This window comes from Caretta caretta, chromosome 8 (genome assembly GCF_965140235.1).
Source record: "Caretta caretta isolate rCarCar2 chromosome 8, rCarCar1.hap1, whole genome shotgun sequence".
In the NCBI taxonomy this organism is placed as follows: domain Eukaryota; kingdom Metazoa; phylum Chordata; order Testudines; family Cheloniidae; genus Caretta; species Caretta caretta.
Genome location: NC_134213.1, coordinates 87958380 through 87978355, shown reverse-complemented (window position 1 = coordinate 87978355; position 19976 = coordinate 87958380). Strand labels below are relative to the sequence as shown.

Here is a 19976-nt window from a genome sequence, read left to right as displayed (position 1 = left end):
CAATTGCATACACCTAATCAGGCTCTGAAAAAAAAATCTGAAAAAATAATGGGAGGCCAGGGTTTCACGTATTAGACTTCACTTTCCATTCACCTACTGTTAAGTGCAGTGGGTTGGACGCAGATCCTACAAACAAACTGACTTCGAGTGGAATTATATCTGCTCAAACTAATACAGCTATTTTCAGGATCTGAACCTTACTTGTGAAGGTAACTTTTATTCTGAATACAGTATAGCAACAAAATTCCACATGAGAGATGGGAAGGAACAGGGTTATATTGAAAACTTCATATTTTATTTAAAAACTGACCAATAAAACATCCTTACAGAATGAGCTGAAGCACTCCAGCTTTTCAACTCAATCCTTGCTCAAACATGTACAAAGTGCCTACAATGTACATATTATGTAAAGTACTGTACAGAGTTATAGTTAAAGTTTTCACATGTTCAGTTTCAGAATCAAACAGCATCTTTTGGTCTTTATTCTAACAGATGATACAACCTAAAAATTACTATTAGTGAAGGTGAGTTAAGAACACAGACCACACAAATAGTAAAATGCAAAAAAGTGACCTTAAGTTTCCATGATAATTACAAATATCTAAAGAAAATAAATGACTCTGCAGCATTACAGGAGATTTGTTAATAAAGTTTAAATAATGTAATTATCCTTGCATGAATTAAAAAATCAAGAACAAGTACATTTAAAAATTGACAGTTGCTTTGAAAATATTACCAAACTTAAGGAGGGTTTCCAGGAAAATACCAAGTTTTGTAACCATCTGTTGATAAGTACATATATCAAGAACTGCAGCTATAAAAGTGAATAGAGTGACTGGAACAGCAGCTACTTAAAAATAAAATAAAATGCATTCCCTTTTACCACAAATTAAAGTGGTGTTTTGGAAGACCAGTAAAACTGAGTTTGGTTAAGGAACAGTTCTAGGACTTTGCAAACATTCTGTTTCAGTTTGAGACTTAATGGCTTTTTTTTAATATTCTGAATCAAACATTTCAATCCAGATCCAACTGCTAATTTTTAAAAAGTACCTAACATTTAGGCTTTCTTCAGTCTTGCTGTGAGATTCCTCCTCCCCACGCAGTGAGGAATCTTGAAAATTTAAAAGCTTGACTTTCAAATGGACATGGAATTATTCATAACTTGCATCTCTAAATCTTGTGTGTTTTAGAATGTCCATGATAGTAGAAGATGAACATTTTTGTTGTTTTCCCAGCAGTATTAAGCTCTAGTTGATATTATACAAATAGCGTACTTCCAGAAATGTCATGCTTTTTCAAACAATCAGGTAACGGCCTTTTACATTCCAGTGTATCTTTTTGTAACAAATCCCTTTACATGCATATGTAAAGTTTTCAAACTATTACATGACATGTTCATTGTTATGCTGCGGAAGCAAGCTGTGCTGTATGCGTTCTGTAAAAGTATTGTGGCTGCATACTCAAGAGGGGACAAAATTATCCTTTACATAGCAGGAAGGAAACGAAAGAAAGCTATGCCTGTTTACTCCTGCTACACCATAGATGCTGGTCTACAACACCGATCTCCTGTACTCACACATCATCCCTCATTTGCTAAGACTTATGCCTGTGTATTGTTTAGGAAGCCACTCTTCAAAGTGCACATTTCACTAGCTGCGTTTTGAAATTCATCACTGGGATTGTTGAGACAGATTATAATATCCCCAAAGGATTTGAGATGCAAGCAACTCTGCTAATTCTTACTTAAAATTTGATTGAGGCTGTCACTGGAATCTAATAGCAACTGGTCTGAAACAAAAGCTGGTTACAGTCAAATGATTCCTAATTGTATATCAGGAAACGTATTAATGAATGTAAGGCTTGATCCAAAGCGCATTGATATCATGTTTCCATAGACCGCAATGAGTTTTAAATCAAACAGTTCATTAGAGGAAAAGGTAGTCCTCTCTTTAGGCCCACTACTGATCTCACCAGAGGTGGACTGTATCCTCTATTTTGTCTCAAGGCTTATTTAATGGCCCCGCACCCACCCCAAATAATCCAATTATATTGCCTTTAATATAAAACTCAGCTTCCAGCATCTCTTCCTATGGATGCAGCTTTTATGATACAGGTTTGTGCATTGGTTTGGTTTTTTACATCAAAGTACTAATTCCTTTCTTGTAATACTAAGAAAGATTTGATCAACTATTGATGTCTGTCATTGAGAAATATCCCAATTTGTCTTTGCAGAAATTGCCACACAGTTAAGTTCTGAGGTGTATCCATTAGTTTCAGAAATACAAATATTGTAGGAACAGGTTTAGGATTTGTCACCCATGCTGGACTGACAGTACTGGATACTGAAGCTCTCTCACCATTTATCCTTAGAACAGTTATAGCTAGGGTAGCAGTGTAAGTTCCTACAGTAGGCCCTATGGAAGCTTAACCTTGACCTACAGCACTGACAAGATAATTCTGTCTCCATCTACATAATTGTGTCTCTCTCACTGCTAAGGATTTCAGCTGATGCCAAGGGAGGATGCAAGGTAGGTACCAATTCATGTAATCAATGTCAAACCTGAGGGACTCATAATTAGCTGGAAGAACAATTCACTCCTACTAAATGTTCAACAGCTGTGACTGGTTAGGTACTTTGGGAATAACTACAACAATTTTACAATTCACTAGTGCTTTTTATTTTCATTCAGAACTGATGGATTTCTCTCTAGTGTATCGGTCACCAATCTGCAATGTAGACAGGCAAGTGTTAACCTTTTACAGGTTTAAAACACTACTGGAATGAAGCAACCATCCTTCTTTCCTCCTGTCAGTCCATTTAGGCAACTGCTATTGAGGGTGAGACGATGGATAAACTGTGGATATTGTAATTCCCTAGGGCAGCCTCTTTGGATTTTATATAGACAGGGGCCAATGCCCTTTGAAAGAATTCTACTTTAACCATTTCCCAATAAAATCAATGTGGTTGACAAGTCTGCTTTTACTGTATCATGATTTAGCTATCTTATTTCATCATCCACCTGATTAGTAAGATTGGTTACCTTTACTAAGCACTGACGGTTCATTATAGATATTAAAGTTTAACATTTACTGTGTTGATTTCTACTAAAAGTAGTTTAGCTCAGGTGCACAAAACAATTTTGAAAATTTACATTTCTGTACACTTGCACCACAGCACTTGAGGCTAAATCTCATACAAACAGCCAGCTGCACACATTCTTTCTAGCAAAATAAAGCTAGATTACCTTCAAATTTAGGACAGTGGAATGAATACGTTAAAGAAGCCAAAACAATTCCTGATTTTAAAGCCTATTTTAAAAAATAAACAAACATACTCCATTATATGGCAAGGGAAGTTACACCCTTAGTAGTGAAAAAGTGCAAGTTTTAAATTTTTCCATTGTGAGTCCTATTAAATGTGCCCTACAATTACACTAGGTTTTCAAGAAATAAGTTTTATTTCACTTAGCCTCTTTAACGTCTGAGATTGTGTCTTAATGCATCCAATATGTTCCAGTGTGCTGCTCCACATCAATATAAGATAGGTGCACATCAACCAGGGTATTATGGAGCAAGTCTCCTAACCAAGAGTAAAATAATGCAAGTGATGCAATTTCTAGGTAGATAAAGAATCTCCAAGAATGCTAATCAACACCATACCCATGAACACAGCAACGATTTTTAAACCAGTAGAGGGGTGAGAGGGAGGGAGTATTTGCAAATTCTTTGAAAGGAAAATTAGTAAACAACTTGCAGTGAAAAAATTAACAGTTCAGATAAAAACACAAATAGCACCACAATGGATTGCACTAAGGTGCTAAAGGAGGTACCTTATTCCCTGCAGAGTGAATGCTATTTCTGAAGTGTATTGCAATGTGTAAATGCAATTGTGTAACGGTTACCATTTGGTTCATTCATCTACAGAAAATGCATTCCTTCTAATATACGTTCAACTAACATTCAAATTACTGAACTATACATAATGTTACATAGTTTACAATTTATGGAAACAGCTTGAAAGAATATTATAAGGTCACCTTGTATAAAATGGGATGTTTAAAGGGCTAATATCCAGCTAAGACATTTCAGTTTTTGCGCTAATGGTCCAAGAGTGCTTTTTGTATCACCAAGAACAAATGTAAAAAATTTATAAACAAGTGACAGTCCTCACAGCTGTTAAAGTATCCTTAGAGTCACTGAGGTGTCAAACTATTTCACTTGCAGCACTGTATGTATAAAAGTGTAAATGACACATCAGGAGACTTGCTGTAATTCAGATACTAGATTAGATGACCATTATAGTCAATTTCAGTACATCAGTCATACGTGTGTTCCCTTTTCTTCTGGATCATTTAAAAAAAGTTTCTCTCTTCCATTTTGACCCATTTCTATATCTGTGGGCTATTTGCATACACTTGCTTTCTCTGGGGTATGCTGGTATTGTTATTAACTTTCCAGTAAATCAGAGATCAGGAAAACGGCTGGGGTCCTCCTTATAGTCATCAGGAATAGTGAAGATGGATTCGTCAAACTCATCATAGCGAAACTCCTGAAACGTCACAGTGGCCGTGATGGTGGGAAACACAGGTATATCTGGAGAGAGCAGAGTGGCACAGTAAAGAGCAAAGAGACAAAGGGTTACACAGTTATTACATTATCAACTGGTTTAATAAAGTGTATCATATTCTTGTGATTAGGGAATCTAGTTTTATGTTTCCGAATTTATTAAATATTTCGAACACATTACTGGCTTGTCTAATGAAAATTAATCCAGAATAAGGCAGAGTGTGAACTGAAAGCAGATTAACTATTCCTGATAAAATAGAGTAGATTAATCTGAAATATTGCACTCTTACTGCAGAATAAGAACATCCCACACATGGAGTCAATCAGGAATAGCCACTCCTTGTGTAGAAAAGCCCTGAATGACTTGCAAAGCTCTAGAGGTTTGGTTCAGATGACAACCAAATTCCCAGTGCTTTGAATAAACATCTGAATTTATTAGATGAGCAAAATTGTGCTGGAAATCTCAATAAGAGGCTCTTGCAATATTCAGGTTCTGGTCTCAGGTGGACAAAATGAGTGCACAGGTGCCAGAATGGTTAAATAAAATTTCAAACATCAAGATGACTCTGCCCAAAATTTAAACTAAGTCTTAGAGGTGGGCAAATCAGTCTGGATTAAAACAAAAAAAAAACCTAAATAGTATTTAAAAGCTATGGACAAATTGGCACAAGCAGTTCCCAATGAATACTGTGGGGTTGTGATGTGTAACAGAAGGTAGGATTTGGTGTATTAAAAAAAAAAGTTCAAATACACCACCTCCCGGGTTTATAACAAATAACCCTAGAGCACCAGAGACCGTTTATTCTTGGATCTTTGCTGCTATTTGTGTGGGTGGGTTTGCTTCTTTATGGCCTAAGGTTTTGCTGTGGTTATCTGTCCATGCAAATTAGCAAATATGTTTTATCCCTCTGTTGCCAGAAACTGGAAACCTGCATGTAGTTTCTCACAGCTGATTTACAGCAATCACGGGGTGCAAGAAATAGTAAATGTGGAATATATTCTGAACAATCCTTGAAGAGAAAAAAAAATCAGCCATATGAGGATGTAGGGTTAGGGGTCCTGGCAACAGTCCTGATTAGAATCAGAATTTTCACAGGCCGAACATTAACAAAAGTGTATTCCTTTACTCAAGGACAAGGTCATCCCTCAATTCAAGTGATCTGCAGCTTCCCTGGGAGCACCTCACCATGCAGTCTTCACTTCAGAATGAGCCCCAGCACTAGGAAAGGGTAATTTTTTATAATCTGGAGCTTCCACTATTTGATCAAGCCCTTTAGTGACTAGTAAAGCAAGTGACTTCTTTGTTGTTGACTCTTCTAATCCCAGCTATAAATATTCCTCAGTCTTTCACTAATCTAATAGGATTCTGTTTCTTCCATTCACCGAGGACTAGACTATACTCCTCTAAACGCTGTGGCAGCCTATTGTAGCAGAGAATTAAGTTTCCTTTATATAACCAAAAATCAACAGTTTTACACAAATTTAGTCATTTCAATTAAACACCTCCACTTCTTGGGAATGGAGGATCTTAATAGAAGCTGAAAGTCACCTTACCTAGCTTTACAGGAAAGCCTGGTGGAAGCTTCATCTGAACGAATTCTCTAAGTTTGTTAAAGTGCTTGAAGGGTGCAATTACTTCTAAAACATTCAATAATCTGAAAAGGAAAGTGCATTTTTATTAGAAGCTCTTCACTTTTGCCAGCTTCATTTTTGTTCCAAGAAAATTTAAACTGATGCAATGGATAAGTCACTAAAAGTTAAGGGACTGAAAATTAGTGCTCTAAGTTCTGTTATATATACACACGCACCACACACCCATCACTCCTGTGATGAGAGCATTGGTGCTTTGACTTAGTCTTAGTGACAGTTTTAAAGTCCAATTTCTAGTAATCCACATCTTAACATATGGCATGTAATAAAGTGGGTATGAAAGCTTTTGTTTCTAGCCTTGGTGAATCATGAGAAATTGGATCTTAAAATCATGTTGCCAATTACTATTCTTCCCTTCTCCCAACACTTCAAAAGTTGAATTCTAACATTAATCTGGCATCATTTATATGGAGACCTAGAACTAGGAACCTAAGCTTTAAACTATCACAAAGCTTAAATCCGTAGCTTTCACCCATTATTGTCTCACTCACTACCTGTATTCAGTATCAGCTGCTAAAAAAACCTGAAGCTGCAGAAAGTGGGGAGAAGTGAGGGGCGGCGTGTGGGCAGTATGGACCAATCTGGAAAAGGTAAAGGCTATTTACAGATTGGATTTCATCCCATTAATATTTTTCCATATTCACTGATCATTGCTTTGTACAAATATCTGTCGTTTTAGAAGAGCTAACTCACTCCACTGTGGATTTCTGAGCGAAAGTTTGAGAGAATGAGTCAAACTGCTGTTGATAGCATAAACCATTCCTGTTTTCTTGTCCAAGAGGCAGTACAAGAAGTCAATGACGTTAAGGGGGAAAGAATCAGAAAAATAAACATGCATACACCTGAGTGGAATACATGTCTGCATCCACATCTCAAAAAAACAGTTGCAGTACAAGTAACGTAACTGTTTAATTCCACCACATATGAATGTTTACAGACAACTCTGACTTACGATTCAATTCCCAAGGGAAATTCCTGGCTCATGGCTATTGTGGCTTTAAATGTTTTCTTGCTTTCTTTGCACACCAGCTCTCTACCCAAGTGAGGAGCTCTTTAAACAAATAAACAAATAGTTAAAAACACTTGTCAATGGGATGTTTGTTTTTACGAAATAAATAAGTCAGACCTTAAAAAGAGTTAAGATGTGAAAAACATTATTTATGTTTAAGAGAATTAATATGAAATAAGAGCTGCACCTAGGAGAGAAAAGGACAGCATCTTAATTTAGCTTACCATAAGTTCTGGGGAATTCACAGAAAAGCAACAAAAACAATTAAGTAGCTGACATGAAAAAAAAATTAAAATAGCTGAATACGGATAGGTTGTGCTAAATGAGAACTATGGGGGAAGACATGAAAACCAGCCAAGATCGTATGGGAAAGTGTTTAGGGTTGTCCATGGGAGTATAAACAAGAAATGCCATAATGAACTTGGACAGGAAGAGTTTAGATAGAATATAAGATTCCTGCTACGAGATCCATCAGACAGTACAATGGGCTCACAACAGAAGCCATGGAAGTTCTTTTGCGGTAGTCGTTTAAAAACAGAATGGATGAAACACTGGAGAACACAACATAGAACACAATTTTGTACTGGAACAGGACAGATAGAAAATAACAGGCCTTTTCTATCTTTAATTTATATTCATTGGAAATACAGATTAGACATTAATATCCTCTCACGTTTGTACTTTTGAACACGATTTATGTTTGGAATACGCAAAAAAAAAATCTAACGTTTAATCATTTTCTTTCCCCATATTAATAGATAAGTGTGTGTGCGCAATTATTCACATCCTTCCTTATATACTTACTTCTGCTACACCTCTATATGTAGTTAATACCTAAACAAAATCAAGATGTTCATGTCTTATTGAATAATCACATATTGTAAACCTTGCTCTGTATATCACCCTTACTGTTCTTCTTCTAACATCTGAATATGTATTGTGAACTCTTTGGAACAAGGTCTGTATCTTTACTGGTTTTTGTGAAGCAACTAGGACACTTTTGGGTGCTCAAACATCAAATTACGGAAAGTCTAATCCTAGGAAAAACAATTTTTACTCAGCTGCTGAATTTACACAATCTAAACTACAGTTAACTAGTATAAGAGGCAACAAGTAGCTAACTATGGTGTTAGATGAGGACTGCATTTTACACAAAACATGGCTGCTACTGAGCAGTTTCACACATTGTTTCAGAAAATGTGTGCTTCTGGATGTAAATAATGCATTTGGTCATAAGCTATTTATTACATCTTGCCTGAAGTCAAAACTGAGGTCTATTAATTGGTGCTAGCAATTAATTTGATACTACCTTAAGCATAAATAGGATTGTTGTACATAGAAAGCTTTACTAAAATGTGTTAAACACAGAGCTTAATCTTTTAAGTGTTTAAAGTTTAGGCTTCAGATATCAAGTAGACCACAATCTTACAAAATATTGCTGTATTTTCAGTTAATTGCAGTGCAAGATTATATTGTCAAATTATTTATATCTTTACTGCTACACAACCCCTTTTTTACTCACGCCAGCCTTGTGAAAAGTGTGTTTTACAGGCCAAGGCAAGAAAAATACAGATGCTATGGAGCTGTAAAGACATAAGCTAAAGAAGGAAAGTATCTACAGCTAAAGACTCCTTGTCTTTAAAAGAAACTGATATACTTACTTTCCATTTTCAGCAGATATGTATTCTTCCCATGTAATTGTGTTGGGTGGAGGTGGAGTAAGGGACTGTCGTCTGACAGGCTGTTAAGGAAAAACAAGTGGTCACTAGCTGTAAAATATTAAGTTATTGCATGGTACTATATTGCTCAAAAGATAAAATTTCACTTTTCAGTCTATAAAACGCATCACTTCACCCCATCCAGTATGAAGCTAGCCAAGTTTAACCGTTTCACCTAATATCTCCACCTCCTGCTCTTCTCTCCCATGATTTTTAACTTTGCATGGGGACACTTGGCTCCAAGCACTAATTCACACAGAAGTCTGCTATTTTAGTGCTGCAATAATCACGAACATCAGGATGACAAGTGACAGGAAAGAAGAGACTGATGGAAATTATGGCTAATGTATACTACAAATAAAATCTTTATGCTGATTGTTCTCATAATACACCTTTTCCTCTTTAAAATAAAAAGTACCCTTTAAACTAGATGTTTGGACAATGCTATCATAGGATATTCTTAAAAATAATCCAAAGACTTTAACTTTAAAAAACGACATTGAGGAGAGACTCCTGTACGTCAAGAATATACTGCATAAAGAATTGTTTGGGATTCCAAGAGCTGGTAAAACAAGGAGATACGTTCCCTCTCCGGCACTGATCCCTGGCGCTAGCAGAGGACCAGCTCTGACCCGTGGCACCGGGCCTTCATCCTCAATAACCGGCACCAGATACCCACTACCGGTCCCCATTGCCTGATCCCAGGCACAGGTCCCCAGTGAGATTGTCCCAGCACCAGTCCCCCACCTTGTCACGGCACCAGCCGTCGGTGCATGGGCTCTCTGCACTGCCGTGGTCCTCACAATTGGGATCTGCTTCCTCCGAGTCTGATGCCGACTTGTACTAGTCGAGGCGCATTCGACATAGGTCCGAGAGGCAATGAAGGAGGGAACCACCGGCCTGGCAGCCACAGTGGCCCCCTGTGCTTACCATCAGGCCCAGGGTACCTTTTAAAGGGGGTCAAGATCAGTAGCATCGGAACACCGGCCACCCGACACTCCTAGGGACAGGCCTATGCCTCAGGGATCCGAGGCCATTCTGTCCCAACCATCCCTTCAGGCTCCAGTCCTGGCAGAGGCGACCCCAACACGGAACCAGCCACAGAGTCAGGCTACAGCGTCCCAGGCTGTAATCGTCACAGGGGCTTGCACCGACCAAGAGGAGGTCAGGGACCTGAAGGAGCAGGAAGACCCAGTACCCCCTCTGGCCACCTCATCATCTTCCCCTGATGAAGCTGTGGCAGGGGCATCAGCTTCGGACCCTCCTCCGATTGACCATAGGGCACATTAGGACCTTCTTAGGTCGACTGCCCGCAACTTGGGGTTGCAAACAGAGGAGGTGGTCGAGCTGAGGACCCCATGGTGGATACTCTCACTCCCGAACGTCCATCACGGGTAGCTCTGCCTTTGATCAAAACTGCTCAAAACAATATAAAGACCCTATGGCAGACCCCGGCCTAAATTCCACTGACTGCCAAAAGCGTGGAGCACAAATACTTTGTCACTTCAGGGCTATGAATACTTATTCTCACACCTGCAGCCATGCTCTCTGGTTGTGTCAGAGGTTAATGAGAAAGAGCGTCAGGGACAGCAAGGACCAGCCCCCAAATCTAAGGAGGCAAAAAGGATGGACCTATTTGGTAGAAAGGTCTACGCCACTGTGGGCCTCCAGCTGAGGATAGCTAACCAGCAAGCTATCCTCAGTAGGTATAACTTCAATTCATGGTCCTCCATGTTGAAGTTCAAAGAACTGATCCCTGCGGATTCTAGGGCTGAATTCTCCGCCATCATAGGAGGAAGGGAAGGTGGTAGCGTGGACCTCTCTGCAGGCTTCCCTAGACTCGGATTCAGCCACCCGTATCCTCTCCTCCAGCATAGCCATGAGGAGAACATCATGCCTTCAAGCATCTGGGCTACCCCCAGAAGTGCAGCAAACACTGCAGGACCTTTCCTTCGAGGGCGTGGGGCTCCTTTCTGAGCAGACAGACTGTAAGCTGCACAGCCTGAAAGACTCCAAGGCAACCATGAAGTCATTGGGAATGCATACGCTGGCAACCCAATGCAAACACTTTAAGAACCAACCAAAACAACAACACTCATACCCTCCCTTGGCCAAGGCAGGATTTTTATAGATGAAGGGGCAGGAATGGCAGGCGGAAACCTTCCAACCCCCCTTTGGGGCAAGGTCATGGCCAGTCTAAGCCTTCATCAGGCTCTAAACAGGCCTTTTGAAGATGCGCCTGAGGACGGCGCACGTGCCACACCACCGGACCCTTACCCATGTTTTCTGAATGGTCTATCCCACTTCCACCGTGCTTGGTCCCAAACATTGGACTGCTGGGTTCTTCGTTATTCTCTCCAATTCTGCTCCTCCTCTCCCTCCCAACTCCCTTCCCCGTCCCTCTTCAGGGACCCCTCTCATGAGCAACTCCTTATGGAGGAGGTGCAATTGCTCCTCGCCATAGGGGCAGTGGAAGAGGTTCCTCAGGAGCTAAGGGGCAAGGGTTTCTACTCTCGTTATTTCCTAATTCCCAAGGCAAATTCAGACCCATTTTAGACCTGCAAGGACTCAACCAGTTCATGGTGAAGTTGAAGTTCCGCATGGTCTCCCTTCCCTCGTTCCGGGAGACTGGTAGCCACCCTTGACTTGAAAGGCACATACTTTCACATAGCCATTCAACCTGCACACAGACATTTTCTCCAGTTTGCGCTCAACCACAAACACTATCAGTTCACGGTCCTCCCATTCGGTCTGTTGACAGCCCCCCAAATATTCACCAAGTGCATGTCGGTCTAGCAGCCTTTCTCCGGAGGAGGCAGATGCAGGTATACCCATACCTAGATGACTAGCTGCTCAGGGGCTGTACCAGACAGCAGGTAGAGTCTCATGCACGATTGGTCAGGTCCACTTTCCAGAGATTAGGAATCCTCATCAACGTGAACAAGTCAATCTTATCACCGACCCAAAGAACAGAATTCATCAGAGCGGTATTGGATTCGGTACTGGCAAGTGCATTCCTGCCAGAGACCTGTTTCCAGGCCAGGACAGAAATTATTCAAAGCCTCAGGTGGTACCCGACCACTACTGCAAGGGGATGCCTGAGTCTCCTGCACATAAATAGTCAGGCATGCCAGAATGAGGAGAGACCCCTTCAAGCATGGCTCGCCCAGATATACCGACTGGGGCACGACCAGCTGGACTCAGTAGTGATGGTGCCAGGACACATACTTGAGTCCCTACAGTGGTGGCTCAACCCTCAGATGGTGTCCCCTTCAACAGTGCACTGCCTTCCTCGTCCCTAGGAACGGACGCGTCAGATCTAGGTTGGGGGGCACACTTGGGAGATCTCCGAATACAGGGCCTGTGGTCGCAGGACGAGCTCCCCTTCATATCAATATCAGGGAGCTCAGAGCAGTGCAACTGGCGTGCCAAACTTTCCAGTCCCAGCTACAAGGCCAAAGCGTTGCAGCGATGATGGACAACACCTCTGCTATATTGTACAACAAACAAACAGGGTGGAACCCGTTCTCCCCCACATGTCGAGAAGCCCTTCACCTATGAGAGTTCTGCATAGCCCACTCAGGATGCATCCAAGTGAATGATCTCCCAGGAGCGCAGAACAAGCTAGTGGATCACCTCAGCAGATCGGTCTGCAACCACAAATGGTCCAGATGTTCTTCATCCCATCTTCCAAAGATGGGGATTTCTCCAGGTCGACCTATTCGCCACCCGGAGCAAAAGAAGTGACTTCTGTTCTGCTTCTTCCAGAAACACCGCCCAGGTTCAATCACGGATGCGTTTCTGCTGCCTTGGGGAGACCACCTCATGTATGCGTTCCCACCGGTCCCACTCATACACAAGGTACTGCTCAAGATCTACAGGGACAAACCGGAGGTGATTCTGCTGGCCCCAGCACGGTCCCATCAATATTGGTACACCACGCTTCTGGAGCTGTCAGGGGACACCACAATCATGCTATCACTCTGCCCTGATCTGATCACTCAAGACCACGGTTGCCTCCACCACCCAGACCTCCAATCCCTCCACCTCACAGCCTGGAAGCTTCATGGTTAAACCCCATAGAGCTCCTAGTAAAGGAGGTGGTTCTTGGCAGCAGGAAACCTTCCACCAGGGCCACTTATCTAGTCAACTGGAAGAGATTCACTTGCTGGTGTGCCCAGCAACACACACCTCCACTCCAGTCTATACCACTCATCCTGGAGTACCTTCTGCATCTCAAACAGCAGAACCTACCTGCAGCATCCGTCAAGGTACACCTTGCTGCTATCTCGGCCTTCCACCCAGGAATGTCTGGATGCTCCATGTTCGCCAACCCCATAATAGGACATTTCCTTAAGGGCTTGGCACACCTATATCCACAGATTAAGGGATCGGTTCCTGCGTGGGACCTTATCCTGGCTCATGGGGCCCCTTTTTGAACTGCTGGCAACTTGCTTCCTGCTCTATTTGTTGTGGAAGGTGGCCTGCCTGGTCGCCATCACATCAGCCAGGCAGGTGTCCCAATTAAAGGCTCTGACCTCCGGCTCACCCTACTTGGTCTTTCACAAGGACATGGTGTAGCTCAGGCCTCACCCAGCCTTCCTCCCCAAAGTAGTGTCACAATTCCACACTGGTCAAGACATTTTTCTAACTGTCTTCTATCCTAAGCCTCACACCAGTACCCAAGAGCAGAGGCTGCAGTCACTGGATGTTCGGCAAGCACTAGCATTTTATATCAAGCACACGAAACCATTCAGGAAGTTGAACCAACTGTTCATGACGGTAGCAGACCAGATGAAAGGACTCCCGGTCTCATCTCAAAGACTATCTTCCTGGATCACATCCTGCATCCGCACATGTTACGAGTTAGCCAAGGTCCCAGTCCCTACTCTTACGGCACATTCCACAAGGGCACAAGCCTCATCAGCTGTGTTCCTGGCCCAGGTCCCGATACAAGAGATCTGCAGGGCAGCAACTTGGTCATTGGTGCATATGTTTACTTCTCACTATGCTATCACCCAGCATGACAGAGACGATGCAGCATTCGGCAGGACGGTGCTCCAATCAACTATTTATTCCTTCACTCCGACCCCACCTCCAGGGTAGCGCTTGGGAGTCACCTGATTGGAATCAATGTGAACAAGCACTCGAAGAAGAAAAACGGTTACTCACCTTCTTGTAACTGTTGTTCTTCTAAATGTGTCGTTCATGTCTATTCCAATACCCACCCTCCTTCCCCTCTGTCGGAGTAGCCGGCAAGAAGGAACCGAAGGGGGGTCAGGTCGGCAGGGTCATTTATTGAGTGCCATGAAGACGCCACTCCAGGGGGCTCCACAGCCGACCCGACGGAGCTGTTAAGGGAAAACTTTTCGATGACTGTACACATGGCACGCACACACCTTATTGGAATGGACGTGAACAACACATCTCGAAGAACAACAGTTATGAGAAGGTGAGTAACCATTTTCTCTACTCATCCAAGCATATTTCAAGATCAGCGTTCAACACTGTCCTGCAAATGAACTTCAAGCTTGGCTTGCAAGGGTCACTTACTTAGTAGACCGAAGCAGATAACATTACCAAACTAGGTCATTTCCATTAGCAAAAAGAAAGTGTCTATTTAATACCAGGAAACATCATTACACACACCACACTAGGACTTAAATTAGGAATCCAGAATGCTTGCCCAATGTTTTATGGTAGCACTCAAGTGTCAGGTTACATCAGGGGCGGGCAAACTTTTTGTCCTGAGAGTGGCATTGGGCTTCTGAAATTGTATGGAGGGCTGGTTAGGGAAGGTTGTGCCTCCCCAAACAGCCAGGCATGGCCCAGCCCCCGCCCCCTATCCGACCTCCCTGCTTCTCGCCCCCTGGGACTCCTGCCCCATCCAACCCCCCTCCCCGTTCACTGATGGCCCTCCCGGGACCCCGCCCCATCCACTCCCCCCCGGCTCTCGGTCCCCTGACCACCCCCGGACCCTCTACCCCTAATTGCCCCCCACCACCCCATCCAACCCCCCCTTCCTTCCTGACTGCCCCCTCCGACCCGTGCCCCATCCACCCCCCACTCCCTGTCCCCTGACCACCCCCCATCCAACCCCTCCTCTCCTTCCTGACTGCTGCCACCCCGGACCCCTGTCCCCATTCAACCCCCCCGTTCCCCGCCCTCCGACCACGCCGACCCCTATCCACACCCCTGCCCTCTATCCACACCCCCCCCCCGAGCACTGGTGGCTGGCAGCACAGCTGCACCAGGAGGAGCAGCTGCGCCATGCAGCACAGAGCCCCGGGTCAGGCCAGGCTCTGCAGCTGTGCTGCCCAGGAGCTCGCCCCTCCTGCTGCCAAGAGCGTTGCGCTGGCAGCGTGGCGAGGTGAAGCTGTGGGGGAGGGGCCGGGGGCGACCTTCCAGGGCCAGGAGCTCAGGGGCCGGGCAGGACAATCCCATAGGCCGGATGTGGCCCCCGGGCCGTAGTTTGCCTTAGATGGATTACTGTCTGGCTGATTTTAGAAGGTAAATCTATTCCGAGATCAGTTCTACTGTGTTTATGTTTTAAAAATCACCTATTCTCACCAATGTAAGTGCCTGTTAAAGCAATAGAAAACTAGTGAAAATGTAAAAGTGTCATTAATTCCAAATAAATAAATTACCACATTTATTGTAGGATTTGAGAGCTTTCTATCTACTGAAGTTAATCTCTTCCAATGGAAACTGGACATGCCTGAAGCTTGCTAAAACATTGCTTGTGGATCCCTGTTCCAGGATGATGGTGGAGGGATGCTACTCTCCATTACCATATGTATTCAGAAACTGAATGTACAATTAGTAAGTTAGGGAAAGGTTTTAAAATTGGTAGTAAATTCTCAAAACCCAGTATTTATATATCTACTGGCAAGATTTTCAGAAACAGGTGTCTGATGTTAAACATTTAAAAAAAAAAATCCTGGCTCTATATTCTTAGCACACAAGTCAAAATGTACTAGCATCCTATTCTCTGAAACACTGTGGTCCAGAAAGACACCCATATAATTGCACAACCTGGCACAACTGCACAGTCCTTCCTTACTAAGATTGAACTCACTATCCGTGTAAAAATAGTAAGTTGCTTGGCTGCTCTAATAAATCCCCCAAGCAGCAAGTCCACTGTGACGAGTTACACATTAGTAACATCAAGTAATTCCAATGCTCCCCCACCTCCACTGCCTCCCCACAAGCATAACATCCCTGCAGTCATTTTATGCTGGATGATTTTAACACACAAAAAACTCGACAAAAAGAAAATATTAAATCAATTCACCACATAGTTGAACTCCTCATGCTTTGACTTCATGTAGCAGTTTGCTTTCTTTACATTATGATCACTGAAATATTTGCTATCTATTGAAAGTAACCACAATTAACTCAAAGATAGTAAAGTGATATCCATGCCTTCCTTATATTACCACATTTTACCAAAGAGTGTAGGCCACAAAAGTTGGAATGCATAAAGTTTACCTGAAAATTATGAGACAAAGACTAAAAACAAAAAAGTACATTCAAACATTTAGGATAGTGCAAAGACAGTAAGTCAGTGGTTCTAACTATTTGGTGAATCATTTCCCAGTTCATGAAGGAAAGAGGAAAACTACATCCGATGAAGTGAGCTGTAGCTCACAAAAGCTCATGCTCAAATAAACTGGTTAGTCTCTAAGGTGCCACAAGTACTCCTTTTCTTTTTGCAAAGAGACTAACACGGCTGTTACTCTGAAACCTACATTTTAAGGCTAATCCGGCCCAAAGCTCTAACCAATTGGCCTGATAAGGTACTTAAAAAAGGAACCATCCAGAAACCAGGTCTTGGATAAAATCTGCCTGCCACCTCTATAAAGTGCTCTAGAGGGGAACAGCACTAACAAAAAGATGACCTTCAAAGCAACATTCTAAACTAGAACCGAAAAATCCTGCCAAATAGAAAATGAAAATATTCTGATTCAGTCAGCTAGAAAGAACTCCACCTTATTGTAAAAGCCATCATGAAAGATCAAGGGATCACTCACTGAAATATTCAGTATAATCAGAAGGAATTTTACAGGGGAAAGACCATACTGATTAGAGTTATAAACCAGTTCAGATGTTTTAAACTAAGATTTATACAGATAACAAGCTAACTATACCTCAAAATTTTGTTCCATCAAGTTACCACCTTTACTCAGGCTTTCCATGATGGCCTTATTTCGAAGAATATCCTCCTCACTGAGATGTTCTCTTCTTTTCCTAGATTCTAAAACAAGTCCATTGACCAAGTAGAAGTCTGCCAAGAAGTTTCCTACTCTTTCCTGTAAGATAGATATTTGAATTAATGAACTCAAAAGCTATGGTAAAATAACTTAAATCAGGAATATTCAAAGACTAAAACCAGTAATACATGAAAGGAAATAAATGTAAGTACATAAGAATGAATGTTATTCTTTAAGTCACCTGTACTGACAGAGGACTTGCATTAACACTGAATATCTCCAACAATGTAAATGCAAGTGCAGCAGAAACACTGATTGCCCTTGCAAGGATTTCTTTGGGGATAAAAACTTACGTTAGCAAGAAACATCTATTTATGTCAGCATTTCCCAAAGAGCAAATCTGAAGATGGCAAGGGAAAACATGGTTTTTCTTCTGTGCCTGATATGTTCTAGAACAGCTGACTGTGTCAATTGATATTTTATACAGAACTTATTTTTTGCATATAAAATGGAAAAAGTAAGTTATAAGAACGTGTTCAGATATGAGCTAACTTTTGAGTGACATCACCTAATGCTTCAAAAGAAGGCAAAAATCTTACCCCACACAGGAAGACAACTGGCAGTATATCTATACCTAAGGAGGAAAAACATTCCTTTCATTCCCTTACAAGTGAGCGCTAGTACCTCACAGACAGGTTGGATTCTCCATGTGTCTAGGTTGAATAGCAGGAAGTGTTAGTTTATTTAATCCTTTAAAAAACCACTGCTAAATTATTTGCCATTACTCTTGGTATTACTGTATACAGCTTAGTAATTTAAAATTATAAATGGCATTACTTTCTACTTTACAGCTTTGAATGTCTCTACTCTTATAGAATGAGATAAGAAATAGTAGCCCCACACAATTTTTGTTAACTCCTTTAATTGTTTATAATTCCTCAGGGCCTAATCTTAGGAAATGCTAAGTACCACCTCCTGTGTTCAATGGAACATAAAGCAGCTTGTAGAATCAGGGCCTTATTTCTCATATTTTAGCCTCATCCCTCCCAAACTGCCTTTCTGCACTAAATAATCCTAGAGTAGGTCATCTCTAATATCACAGGTAAATCCCCAACCCCATCTCTCTGACCACTGTTGATATTTTGTGGGCCTATTCTATCTCTGCTTTATCCTCTTGGAGATGACCAAACCTGAACAAGTATAAGGTACTGGCATTCTGTATTTTCACAGGGTCTACAGCTGTAAGAGCAATAACAATTGTAGAGAGTTTGGGGTTTTTCCCCCTGGTTAATTCAAATTAATGTAGATTTCTGCAAGCTCTAAATGTATCTTGGCAAAGTGCAAATACAGTGAGCTGTATTTTGTGTTTGTACCTGACAATGGTGCAGTCTAGTGTAGATTTTGGTGGAATCAGAAGACACAGGGGCATAAAGTGTATTGAGCTCAATTTCTACCCAGAGTTCCAAATTAGCAGGTGTTTCTTCAAAAATGATCAGCCAGAGCACAGTTAAAGTTGGTGCACCAAAGAGCACTGGGTGTCTGAAGTGCCTACTAACTAAGCTGACTTTTAACTGTTGCATTTTGCAGGTGAATCCCATGGGATTTTTACACTGTATGCTTTAAAAAAAAATTAATTAAGTTCTATTCTTGCATAATCTTTGTATCTGCCTTTGCTGTCTGGGATCTGGAATGTCAGAGGCATGGGCAGAGCACCTAGGTCAGCTGATTATTGCCTCACCTTTCATCTTGCCTGCCCTGAATGGGGAGCTGGTAGGAGAACTAGATGAAGCAAAGACTGGCTGAAAACTGCATGCTGGCAAGAGGGGAGTGGTTTGACAAGGGACCTAGCAAATGCTGTCAGCTATCAGAAATGGCCCTTGGGAGTTTTTAAGTTGAAGTGTTTTCATTAGCCAAAGATAATAAAAGGAGTGCCTGAACAATAACCACTATGACTTCTCTTCATCCCATCCTCTGAAAAGGAATTAATATGCTTTCTGCCATTGTTTTGGTTTCTATCTAATGTTTTAATATGTCAACTATTACTGTGGCATCTATAAACTGATTCTGTCCAAGCTATAGCAACATGTTTAAACATCTTCATTCTCAAGTCTTCATTACAAGATCTTGAATTTGCCTACTCCTCTACTTCCGACTTCAGGTCTTCATAATCTCTTGTTCACTCCCTACTTCTACTGTGGAATACTGCACTTTTCTGTCTCCTTTCCTGTCTCTTCACAATGAGTCCAAGATCCTTTTACTACGTTTCTTACACTGCCTGCACTGTCTGGCACAGACTCTGCTTCAACCACGAACGTAAAAAACCCTCTTCCTCCCTGGCTTACAACTCAAAGAGAGGTGAGATTTAACATGATAAAAATGTTGAAGACAAATAAACACTCCTTACTCTCCTCTTTTGCATTAACACCGTCTGCCAGTGCTATTTTGAGCACAGTATCAAAGAAAGGGCTGGATAAGACAGAGAGGCTCTGTTCAGACTTACTGTTTTGTCTTCTCTGAAAAGCCATCCTGTTTGGGCACGCGTGAAGGTAATTGATTTGGTTGATAATGTTGCTGAATAAATATCACTGCTCATTAAAATGTCAACTTCCTCCTCCGTTTCCATCTCAGATTCCTGGAACAAAAGAAATCCTAAAATACTGAACAGTACTTACTGATTATTTTAAACTTTCTCATTTTTACAAGCAGACTGTACATGAAAAAGCCTTATACTTTAATTGGACAAATTTTTCTCCCCCAGAAAATTACGGATGCTTCAAGAACTAGTTATTTTATTAGAATAATTCAAAAAATGTCTTATAA

At 41.8% G+C, this 19976-nt stretch overlaps 1 protein-coding gene across 2 annotated transcripts in view; it reads right to left on the bottom strand.

The window, feature by feature from the left end:
- Positions 1-273: 273 nt before the first annotated feature.
- Positions 274-19976, bottom strand: part of ANKRD13C (ankyrin repeat domain 13C) — a 51492-nt gene continuing 31789 nt past the window's right edge. For both annotated transcript variants that reach the window (XM_048859825.2, XM_048859826.2), the window contains 6 exons: positions 19657-19788; positions 17094-17255; positions 8887-8966; positions 7169-7267; positions 6121-6221; positions 274-4593 (listed from right to left, as the gene is read on the bottom strand). In XM_048859825.2, coding sequence (XP_048715782.1) covers positions 4463-4593; positions 6121-6221; positions 7169-7267; positions 8887-8966; positions 17094-17255; positions 19657-19788 — 705 coding nt within the window. In that variant the 3' untranslated portion in view covers positions 274-4462. The remainder of the gene's footprint in view (positions 4594-6120; positions 6222-7168; positions 7268-8886; positions 8967-17093; positions 17256-19656; positions 19789-19976) is intronic.